This window comes from Apteryx rowi, unplaced genomic scaffold (genome assembly GCF_003343035.1).
Source record: "Apteryx rowi isolate R43461 unplaced genomic scaffold, aptRow1 scaffold_301, whole genome shotgun sequence".
In the NCBI taxonomy this organism is placed as follows: Eukaryota; Metazoa; Chordata; class Aves; order Apterygiformes; family Apterygidae; genus Apteryx; species Apteryx rowi.
In genome coordinates, this window is record NW_020449431.1 from 134,413 (window position 1) to 147,225 (window position 12,813).

Here is a 12,813-nt window from a genome sequence, read left to right on the forward strand (position 1 = left end):
AAAAACAAAAAACAAAAAAACAAAAAACCAAAAAACAAAAAAACAAAAAACCAAAAAACAAAACAAAAAAACAAAAAACAAAAAAACAAAAAACAAAAAAAACAAAAAAACAAAAAAACAAAAAACAAAAAAACCACCCACTCCTCTCCCCAAAAGCATTCTCTTTGAATCCCTCTCTTCTGTAGTGCAAAACAGCAAGTTAGCACATCACTTGTTGATCAGTGTCTCTAAGGAAGGGTTTAGTAATTTTTAACATTTTGTAACATGCTTAGTGTTGTCCTGCTACTTGTAGAGATCTCTTTTTTCAACAGCCCCCCAAAACATCCAGCTTTYCCCTGACACTGTTTCACAGTTAACATTTGTCTTACTCTACCCATACACATCCACACAATTTAAGGTAGTTTCATTTCTACAAAAGAAAATTCAGTTTTAAGTGAAGTAAAAGGCCAAAAGTCTTATCTACATGATCTCCGCATTCCAGCTCTCCTTCCTGAGCCATGTTCATACAAAATCTGTATTAAAACATAAATTTCATGACCTTTTGGCTCCCCTCTCTCATTTATACACTTCATAAACACTTACATTGGTCCTGTGCAGAAACTCATTTTGGGTCATGCAGGTGACACAAAAGCTATTTCCTTTCCGTAAAAGGGAGAACTTAAATAGCACATAACTGACCTTCCAGATCATAACAAATACCTCAGCACTATTTGTATGGGAAAATTAAAGCTGCATGCAAATCTAGGGGTGTAATTTTGATGCGTATTTCTTTCATAAGCCTCAGAGGTTTGCACAACCCCTGTACCCACCCACATCATCACTTCCCACGCCACCTCTTCGGCTGCACCAGCTTAACAACTCTTTTAACAGCTGCGCAAYGAATGGACCCATGCTAAATGTTTCATTCTTCTTCTGGGTTATTATTTTTAACCCACTCTAGTTCCCTGACCCGATTTACTGCACAACCACATGCATAACTGAGCAACTGAGAGAGCAGGCAACAACATGAGAATGTCCCTGGAAAGGACAGGATACAGGAATGGGAAACGAGCAGCCAAGGACATTCTGCCCAAGAGCCACATAAACGAAAATACTGTGAAAGTATGGCCTAACATTACTCATCAACACACTTCCTCTCATTTGCATTGCCTTTCCTAATACATGTTCTCAGTTCTAAACTAACTGTGCAGTTTTGAGCTAGGGAGCCCAGAACATCAGCCTAAACTAGAATTTGCAAAATTTTAGTGTTCAGGACTGTTAGGTTCATCATTCTTTTTTCCAATAACAGCAGTGAATTTACTTTTATTCTTTAAAATTGGGTAACATGCAAAGTCATAAGTAATTTCTGCAAAGTCAAAATTAATTTCAGCAATATTCTTCACTGTAAAAAATAAATATTGCATTTGTGAAATGTACTGTAACATTAAAGCACATCTTTAGAGATTTAATCTGTATTCTTCTCCTTTATTCATGCCAGACATCAAGTGCAACTGAGGACTTCCCCACTACTGTCAATTTATTTTCCTTGTATTTTTAGGAGACTAATTCAAAAAAACTAGCACATATTCAACCCAGGCACATCACCCATCTGAAAGATCAGAAACGAGATGTCCATCTCAGCATGTCCCTGTTGGCCACTACAATTTAGACATTTTTCAAATTGCATTTGTATCCAGGAGGGYAATAGCCCTTACATTAAAAAAGTCCTTCATTAAGCGGCTCCCCATCACACAGCCCATTACAGGCTCTCATCCCCTGACCTTGCATAGCCTCAGAGTAATGCTGCTTTTAAAGGGAAAACTGAACAGGGTAAATAAACTATATTCTTTATCTAAGGGTAAAAGCAACAGTAAATATATTATTAATATGGATAAAATCATCCCTTCAGATATACCCAGCCATACTAATAACAGAGCACTATTATTCATTTAGAAAGTCTTCTACAAAACAAAAGTTATCCACATGTAATGAATAGTCCCCTAAAATATCTGGAAAAATCCATATACAAAACTGGATTTCATCTTAACATCATTCTCTAATTTCTATCTTGTATTGTATAACATATATCAATTATACACCTGATAAGATATGCATGCTCTAACGGGTTTGCTTCAACATACAGAAGATGTCTCTTTTCACACATATAAAGATATCAGGTAGATACTTGGAATTCATTTCTGTTACCATGTCTACAAAAACAGAACACTTGGTCACCAACCCTGCCCCACACAAAATGCAAATTCAGAGTTACAGAACTGTTTCTACATAAGGAACAACTAAATAGATTTAGACCATTCAACCCAGAACAAATGACGATGGGAGAAGGGGGCATATTTTGTTAAAAAGTATAAAAACAAAAAAGGAAAACTGAATGGCATGGAGAAGGAGAGAAGGAATCAACTTTGCTTACTTCCCATTACAATACAAGAGGCCAACATGTATCAAACAGAAATAGCACGTGGAGGTTCAAAACAAGTATGAAGAACTGCTTCTTTACATGATTTGCAGCAAATGCTGGCACTCTTTGCTACAGGGCATGGCAGATACTAGAAGTCTTCAAGGGATCTACAGGCAGTAAGAGAAAACTGATAGGGGCAAAATATGAATTCATTGTGGATGTTAAGATACAGACTGTTTCTGGTCGAGGAAATTCCTAAAAGCCAAATAGCTGGAAACTGGGAGAGTATTCTAGGGAACTATCATCAGTCATTTGTCCTACTTTTACATTCTTCCCTAATGGCCACTCTTAGAAACAGTGGACCTATAGCTTGATCTAGCACAGCTATTTTTATATCGTCTTATAAACTGAAAGTTGGACATCGAGTGGTTTCCAAGGTTTTAATAAGTAATCCAAAGGTTTTATCATGTAAGCTGTAGTTCAAACAACTTACAAGCACCTGCTCTAAGTATTCTTATTTCTAAGTTAATCATCATGCACTGCATTTATTTTTCCCAGAAAATAAAATATCAGAAGATAAGAGTCTTTTGCCTTTGCTCAAAATTTGAAAAATACAATGTAGGTCAATATAAAAGGAATTCTGAAGTTGGTTAATTACTCAGAGGTAATTATACTTGTCTTACCACTAAGGATGACTGTTTCTAAAGCTGAAAAATGCCTTTCATTATAACCAGTTTTCACATTTTTCACAACACTCCAAAACATGTGTCTTTAGGTCTGAAATTTCCCATCATTCATCCTTCTCCAAAACAAAACACTGAGTTAAACCCCTCTAGTCATTTGAATCAAAAGAAAAACATGAGCTTGTTCATCAAATTTTTCCCTTTTTCCACTTTTACCCATTCTTTCTTTTTTTTTTCTTTTTTTTTTTTTAAACAAGACTTTCTGAAGCTACCAAAGACTAAAAATTGACATTTGAAATTTGAGTCCTCTATGACTATAATGGTTCTGGGTGAATCCGATTAACTTAGAGCTCTGAAAGCTGCATACTCAGCTTAAGGGTATTACCTTTTAAAAAACTGGTAAAAACAGCGTTCCTTCTGGAACAAAACTATACAGGGCTATATGCAGTCTTCACACTAAGGTCAAGGCACTGTATAAGATTCCAAAGAGACGTGCAAGATGAGGGATGCTTTACAGCAAACACTACATCCATGAAGAGGACTTTAACGTATGGATTAAGGAGCTTTGTCACTGTTTGGAGGGTTACAGAGCCTGAGAAGAGCAAGCAGACACAAAACAGTCCCTAGCTTAGCACTTCATTTTCTGCACTGATCGGCTTTCCTGCGCACCCCTTCCCTCCTCCAGCACAGGAAGAAGTGGTCCCTAAGAGATTCCTGACTTGCATTAACAGCTTAGAAAGACAGCATTTTTCAAAGTGAAAGCAGCAATATTTTAACTCTACATATACTTTCATTACCACATCTTATTCTACTTTAATAACTTCTTCCTGAGTGGCAGACTGCTTCCTAGCCTAGTTTCAACAACAGTCAGCTAGAGTCTGCAGTGCTAGAATAATGCAAGGCAGATTACTACATGTAATGTAAAGTACTACATGTACATGCCTCCTGCTTTAGCTTGAAATTCCTGCTGCTCCGCTTCCTTTGACCCACTGAAGGAATTCAGTGTTCATATTTGAACTGTGTTACATTCCTAGAGTTAATTTAAAATTGAGGACTGTGCTATTTCAAACATAGAAGAGCTTAAGTATTTGGATACAGCACGGATCTTCACAGAGTCTGAAGACTCTAAACTTCTTAGTGGCATCTCATCAGACAAGACAGTCTGCTCACTTTGAGTCTGGATCTCAACAACCAAATATTAAGCTTTAAACAGTAATCAAAAAAGTGTGGTATTTCAATTAAAAAAAATTAAGAAGGAGCCTATTTTGTATTTGTTTTGGAATATCTCCTAAACATCCATTTGCTCTGCTGAATTTCATTAGCAACTACAATTTTACATATAAGTGTTAAAAAAGAATTTCCTCCCGAAGAATGCACATGCTACACTCACGAGAGGAAAGCACACCCCAAACAAAGAGTGAGCACCAGGAAGTGGGGCTGCAGCAGAACCGAACAGAAATCAGGTGTCAGAGTACCGTGCCATTTCACGCTGAAAATTGCATAAGCATGACAAGTATGTTATTTGAGAGATGCAATAAGAAGCTATCTTGTCATTTAGATTCATTCAAAACACAATTCCTCAAATTGCTGTTCCTCTAATACAAGGTGTGCCTGAAATCTGAGAATACCAAATTTTTACAAAATGGTGCTTCCACTGTAATTAAAATATCCACACCATTTTAATAAATATGTAGACTCTGAAAAATGCAACCTGAAAAGTAACCAATTTCTGCCTTCCTAGGGGAGAGCTTATTTTGAATTCCTTAATACAAGACCACCAGCATCATGAAATGCAGATGCTTCAGGGCTCAAATTTACTTTTCCATATGCAAACTTGAATCATCAAGCAGCCCATGAAATAAAGTGTAGAGCTTGCAAAACATGGGGCATGGTAACAGTCGCTCATATCAGTGACACCAAAGTAGGGAGAAACCGGCTAATTAGTAGTCAAAAAGTAAAATTATACACACTAACAACCATTAATAATGCGCAACAATGTATAAAAAGCAGGGGAAGAAATGGTGAAGAGGTTAGGTTGCTTCTGTGTGGCAACATTTCCTATTATTTCTCCACACATACCTCACTCCACAAACCCTTTTAGATACAAATAAAATAGCCATGACCTTTTTTCCTCCTCTGCATGATTAATTACTTAATGTACTATTAATTGGAAAATGCAGTTGAATTTCAAATGCTTTCATTTTCTCAGCATATCATGCTGTCTGGGAAGCACCGATTAAGCTGTTCATCAAAGGTGAGCAGACAAGGTCATGTAGGCTGTACCTCTTCAGTTATTCATTACCTGTCCTAAATAGTAATTAACAATGGCAATATTTCCATAAATCAAAGCTTTTCTGATTACCTTCAGATGACGAGCAGTTGGGGGGAGGGGGGGTTCAGTATAGGTTTTTTCTGTGTAACCTTTTTTCTCCCATTTGTTTAATAAAGACCTTGACGATTCAATCACTATATCAGCTGTCATTTAAGATGTGAAATTTCATTATGAGTCAATAGGAATTCCACACACAATAAAAAACAGATCACTTTCTCCCTTCCCAATCCCCCCATCTTTAAGGGGCAATTTTTCCTAAGAAGGTTTCTCTGTTACCAAGATTTGCTATTATATTTATTGTTTTCTATTTATTATCTTTATTATCAAGCTGCAAGTGAAAAACAGAGGGTATAGCCTTGACGCCATACTCGGCAAGGTTTTCTTAAAAGAGAAACACTTTCCTTCAGTATCTGTGCGGTTTCTCACCTTGAGGCATCTCGGGTGGCAAATAGTGAGGCTCTTGAGCACTGATGTGTACCCAGTCGAAGTCATCATACAGGTCTTGGTGGTAATCACAGGGTCCTGGACCATCATCAAACGTACATCCCCCTAGGAAAGAAACTTGCTGTTAGTTACAAATTCTGCATTTATTTAAAAGCAAAGGTCTTCTAAGACTCAAACAGAGGTGACCCTCCTGGGCACTACGATGACGACTGTGGAGCCCACACAGCCTATGGCCCAGCTCACAAGATTGTCTGCGCAAAGCTAAAATCCTCCAACACCTCATCCATCCACGTTCTTCTCTTTAAAAGCTCTCTGCTTCACACAGCCAAGTTTCCTCAACAGTACCTCCTGTCAGAGCACAAAATCACAGATTGAGTCACTGAGGCCTTCGTGAAACCTGGCCCAGTGTCTGCACAACAAAAAGCAACAGGTTACCTAGACCAAGGGGCAGCGGGGCAGGGGGAGACAGAAAAACAAATGGACTAGACTAGAAAATGTATAAATCAACAACCCTGATGCACTGAAAGCATAAGCAGTTCAAACAGTGACTATGAGAATAAAGACTGTGCTCAAAAGAAAAGCACTCAGACAATATAATTAAAATTACTCAGAAATGAAATAATTACTGCAGAATGAATCTGATGATCTTACTTTATTAAATCAATCCAGCATAACAGAACTCCAATCAAAGGCTCTTTTTCAGAGTCACATAAACAACAGATATAAAAACCTTTCAACAAAAGTTGTGAGAACTGACAGGGAGAAAGAGGAAGGTTAAAGAGAGCTAAACAACAAAAAAACTCTTTGTAACATAGTAATATCTACTGTGCCTCATTCAGTAAATTAATTACATTTTCCACTCAAGGCAAAAAAGTAGTGTAGGAAAAAGGGAAAAGAAAATATGCTGATCAGAGGAAGAGATCAGCAATGGAGACAGAAGAAACAAAGGAATCAAGACAGTCTGGTGGAAGAAGAAGTACAATGCAAACACAAGAAAATACAGATGCCAGCCATACAACTTTGCAGCATCTGCTATCTCCACTCATGGTAAACCATCCTTGGGCTTGCTCCTTCTATTCGAAAATAGAAGGCAAGACCAAGAGAGTGAAAAAGAAAACATAGTGCGTTTATCTTTATTTAGGCAGTATCTTGTAATCCAGAAAAGAAGGCACATAAGAACTCAAGAATTAGATTATAAGTAGCTCTCAGAAATAGGGGAGGGGATATTTCTTGCACCCTCTCCTCTCTGTTCTCAGTAGCTTGAGCACATCAGTCCAACTGACTACTCCCGCTGTCGCAACCACAATTCCTGTTGTTAAGAAGTAAGCCAGAAGTCTTTCTAGAAGTCTTTCTAGAAGAACAAGAGCATTTGTTTCAACTTCATTGCCCATCTGACTTTTTTAAATGCAGAATATGGGACAAGTATTACAGATTAAAAAAAAAAATCCTTATTAAGTTCAACTGTAAAATGAGTCACCCCCCGTTGCAGCAACAGAGAATAGTCACATGTGCCTGAAAGGGTCTCACCAGCCCACACTACACCTGAGAGAAAAATGTGGCGGAGGTGGGAAAGGGGGAGGATGACGACAAAGAAAAGTTACAGTCTATGCTCAGAGAATAAGGAAAGGACTGGACACATATTTCAAATTGAGCATAAAACATTTTCACCTGCCCAAAATGAGTATTCAGATTTCACCTAAGACACAGATTGTCTGCAAAACTAAAGTATTCATATTTGGGGAAGGGAAAGTCTTTTTTACCAAAAAATTTCAGCAGAAAATTTAGACTCTGTGCCAAACTGAGATTATACACCATATTCAGAAAAGGACAACTTAAGTTAATTCCCACAGTTCTGAGTATTTGTCATTTTGAATAAATGAAAAAACAGCTTAAGTTTTAGCTAATTCTGCTTCTCCAAAAACATTTTCAGATACTCATTCTAGGGTACTGCTAGGATTAAGTGTTAACCAGTGTTTTTCACTGGTAAGGACAACACTAAGAGGAAAAAATATTCTAAACTTTCCTGTTAACTCCCTGTACCAAAAAAACGTAAAACTTSACATTTGGCTCCATTTCTACTTCAGCAAAACCTTCTCATATATTACACTGTGACAACAGAGGCACAACAGCAACAACAAAAAAAACATTTTACCAACATTTCATGTTCTGTACCAAGTTGATTGCTACATCAGTGTCACTGTCAAAGATCACAAAGCACAAAAGGAGAAATATTTGTGTGCCAAAGTCATTTATGCCTTTAAAAGTTCAACTCCAATGCCCTATTACCGCCAAGAGACTTTTCTAATTAACATCCATCATGATAAAGCCAGAAAGGCTTAGAACATAAATCTTGTTCTGTGATTTAACTTACAATACACTGCTATGATCATTCTACAGCAAAAATGTACATTTCCTTAGACATTTAATTGATAAATGAATAGCAGTTTCCCTTAAAGGGAAGCTATCACTGTCTGCTGTCACAGCACCAAAATGACATATGGCTTTGAAACACATGCCTGCAGGGCACCCATTACCCTTTTTAACGGTTTAAGTGCCCTCAATATATAAATTTAAACTACCAATGAATCTTGTAGACTCATTTGGAAGATGAATGTTCTTAATTGCTCATCTTTGTGCCCACTATTAATTTTAGTTATCACGGTTCTGATTAGTAATAACAACGAGCCTGTTAATCCAACCCGTGTTCTGGGTAGCACATCCCTGCTGCATCAACAAAGCAAGCAAGGGCCACATATTGCATACACACAAAGTTCATCAAGGTGGATTATCGACCTGCTACAAAATCCACCTTATATGAGAACTGCTTAAACCAAYGTGCTTCACCTCATCAGCTACACCTCCTCTTCTTAGCAAGAAATACAGGACATTTCAAGGTAAGTAAAGTAAAAGCCAGTGCTGTAGCCATTTATCCAATGTAATATCATGAGACAGACTAAGCGTTTGTAAATCCTTTGCAGATTACTTCCTACGTCTTGAAGCATGAACAAACTTGGATCTCCCCTTCTCTGTTTTAACTATCAACTGCCTGCAGGCTGTTTCAGTAACTCGGGGTACTAAGCGATAAACCTAATGTAATATGCTGTGTAGAACACACAAGGACAAGAGATGAAGGGTGTATGAAACCTGCAGTAATGGTATTTTGTTCCCAGTTGTTTATTCACAACTATATACATTATATACATTATATGTATAGATTACTATATACATATATACATTGTATACACATCAATCTTTAACCACTCAAACAAAAATAAATTTGACAAAAATACACTGTAGGTAAGGACTTCTTAGCACCCTAATTCAGCTACTTTGCCAGTACTCAAAATAACATAACAGTACTGTTCAAAGAAGAAAGTGGACTCCCTTGATGAACGCTCAGTATCTGCCAATGGGATGCAGCAGCTGAAATTAGCTACACTTAGGTGATATTTGCTGCCCAGTTCTTTGGGGATAGTCCGCTAATAGTCTACAAATGACAGCTACAAACCTTCAACTCAGGCAGTTGCAACTTTCCGCAAAACAACTCAAGCAAGTGTACATCACCACCAGCCAGTGTCCCGTCACYGACACCCACATTCCTTTAGCTGATGTTTGGCTTGCAACTAATTTATCTTCAGCAGCACCCTGCTGCTGGTATTTGCGCGGACCTCCCAACATACATCACAACTGCTACAAACACTGACTTGCACATCCCTGCGCAGCTTTCTGGCAGGAAGGCACACAGCACCCACACTCAAACACCCTCGGATCGCGCGATACCTAAGGCTACGTCTACTACTTGAGCATCCCTCGGATTTCTACCATCGTTCCTGAGGTGAAGGCAGCAGCGGGGGCCAGAGCCATGCAGCAGCCTGGGCCAACCCAGCCTGCGAGGAAGCACCGACAGCTTCGCAAAACGAAATCAGCTGGTCTGTCAGGAACAGACGCCTTAACAGCAGCACCCAGAGCTACGGGTCTCATAATTTAGTAAAACGGAAGGAGTTTTAACTCCAGACGCTTATTTTGCCAAACAGCTAACTTCATTTTGGGTCAATCAAATTTGTTCAGTTTTTGAGGAAGCATTTGGAAAACATTTAGACTCCACAGAAACCAAGCAAATCAACAGTCTGCTGTTTCTAATATCTTTTTCCTTAAGCTTCACTGTCTTACTAAGTTCAGCTTAAAAACCCCTAAGACACTCGCATATTCCTTTCCAACACCATTCTAAAAGAGATGTGATAAATCATGCTAGCCTCATAAAAATTTCCTGAGTACACATCCATTTTCATTTATAAAAGAGAGAATCTTAAATGTTCATTATAAGAAGAAAGAGATGAATATCCTACACTGAACTCTACAGAAAGAAATTAAAGATCCACTAAATGGCAAGGTCATTAAGATTAACCTAAATTTAATCTTAAAATTAATCTTATAATCTTTAAGATTAGCTTAAATTTAATACAGATCATATAGGCAGGTTTACACACCACCTATAAAAAACTATTTAAAGATACTTGAATTTAAAGACAAATTACTTTTTTTTTTTTTTTGAACGTTACCATGATATTTCTTTAGCAGCATAACTCAGTCCTAACACTGCTCTGCGATTTTGATTTCTCCTACATCCTTGCATACCAACCCAGGAAAGAAGAGCTGAACCAGTTTATCATCAGGTTAAAATACAGATATAACAAACTGAATGGAATGAAAAAGGAATGAAAGGAATAAGGACCTTATTATGAAGTCTCCTGTAGTAACAATCTCTATCCACTGGAACTCCCAAGCACATTCTCACCAAGATCTGACACTAAGATTCAGAAACTAATAGCAGAAAGCAATGAAAAAAACTGCATCTTCTGGTGTTGGGGTAGGGACGGAAGGGAAAATGGAAGTACTTGACTGATTTTTAGAAATGTCCTTCATTTCTATAGCCTAGTTGTTTAAAAAAAAAAACAGCATTGTAAAGGATTTTTTTCTGCCATAGAACAGCATATATAGACGGGCAGTAGAAATAAGACATCTTTACAGTTTATTTCTGAGACGTATTATTGCACCTGACTACTTCTGGTACTATGCAAAATCCAAAATATACTGGTAGCATGTTAAATTTCATTCACTCCTGAATTCTAGAGAACTGGTTATGAACCTAGAAATTCATCCACTAAAAATAAGCAGATCACTGAGACGGGAAAAATTTTAAGTATGGAAAAAACAGTTGTATTACCGTCACACAACAAACTTTCTCCACCATAACTTTTCCCTTATAAAGAAATCAATTACTGATGGCTTCTTGGGGACTGTATGAAGGTGTCACACCAAGAATGAAATACTCTCTTCTCATCCAGTTCAAATGACTAGTTGGAACAACCTGCTCTTTTTATTCAACAGCATGCTTTTATTTTTCTCCACCACCTGCTGAAAAAGCATAATGACTAGCTCTAAATCTATCAAAGTAGATAGCTCCATGGTAAGAACCCAGTACAAAATTATGTTTATCTGGGGTGTCAGATAAAAGTCCTGAGAATTCTTCTCCTCATACCGATTGGTAAATTTGAGGCTTGAAGAGGATAAAAGTGCTATATCAGGTCTTTTGTCAGACATACATCCAGGAACAGGGTCTGCTTTTAAAATCACCCACCTATCATACTACTTTACCTGCATCTATCACAGCATGCCTTATAGCACAGGGTGTCTTTATCTTCCAAAGGCATTACATTATTTCTTTCCATTACAACTATTTTAAAGCACCCTGATTACAGAGTATTCAGATATCTAATAAGAAGATACTATGAATTGCATTAATGCTATTTGAGAATAAAATATAATGACTTATCTTAAAGTATTTATGTTCAATACTACCTACCAAAACACAACACTGAAATAACCTAAATTAACCTAGGGCATCTAAAAAGGTAAAAGTTCAGAGACACTATTTAATTAAAATATTAACATGAAAACAGTAATACTTAAGGAAAACTACAGGTTCTCCTTCACTACAGAAAGAAATCGTACTAAATACTAACAATATTTTTCTTCTTTGCAAAAGTATCTTATTTCATAGTACTAGAATTCATTACTCAAAACATAATTGATTGCAGTRAAGAGCATTAAACACCAAGTAAACCCAATTACCAGCAAACTGGTATTTTTTAAAATTTTCTAGCTTGGTTCCCATTATCAGTATGTTTTAATCATCCTCTTAACTTATAAACTTGAATAAGAAACTCCGGGTCTCATCCAAAAGCATCAATGGAATGTAAATTAGGTTAATCAGGAACATATGCAACCACATCTAACTCAGTGTTATTTTATTTTTCATTGTAAGGTTTTTGTTGTTGTTAGAACAGCCAGAATAATCTAAATATCCCTGTAAACTAAATATTTCAGAAATTAAAGTGGATGAACACACTCCTAAATCACTACATGCTATAAATCACTGTAACATTAAAAGCCAACACATACACCCAACCTCCMACCCAATAGCCATAAATCAGCATCATCACTAAAATAAGCAACAGAAATGACCAAAGAGGTCATCAACTGAGCCCCCATCTATACCTACTTTTTCCATATTAAATCCATATTCCATACTTAACTTCTGATTAATAAAATATAGTAGCTATTTTACAAAGGAAAGGCAGGGACTTGAAACCCATTAAGCACAAATTACAAAGAACACAAGATGCCTCATTAGGACATCCTTTCCTGCCATCTTCAGAAAAAGATCTCACTATTAATGCCAGCATTTATCCTAGCCCCCAATTTTGGGAGAGTGCAGACTCACAATTAGATGTGGTCTGCCTGACCATGCCATTTATTAGATGCCTTCTCTTCACAGAATCACAGAATCGCTGAGGTTGGAAGGGACCTCTGGAGATCATCTAGTCCAACCCCCCTGCTCAAGCAGGGTCACCTAGAGCACATTGCACAGGATTGCGTCCAGGCGCGTTTTGAAT

General features: G+C 37.3%; 1 protein-coding gene across 1 annotated transcript in view; it reads right to left on the reverse strand.

Annotated features, from left to right (window-relative positions):
* The window catches only part of LOC112968127 (receptor-type tyrosine-protein phosphatase kappa-like), a gene marked incomplete at its 3' end in the record, with an annotated part of 131,617 nt that overhangs the window by 109,803 nt on the left and 9,001 nt on the right, over positions 1-12,813 (reverse strand). Inside the window, exon 2 of the mRNA XM_026070005.1 lies at positions 5,840-5,962. Within this exon, the coding sequence (XP_025925790.1) occupies positions 5,840-5,962 (123 nt within the window). The remainder of the gene's footprint in view (positions 1-5,839; positions 5,963-12,813) is intronic.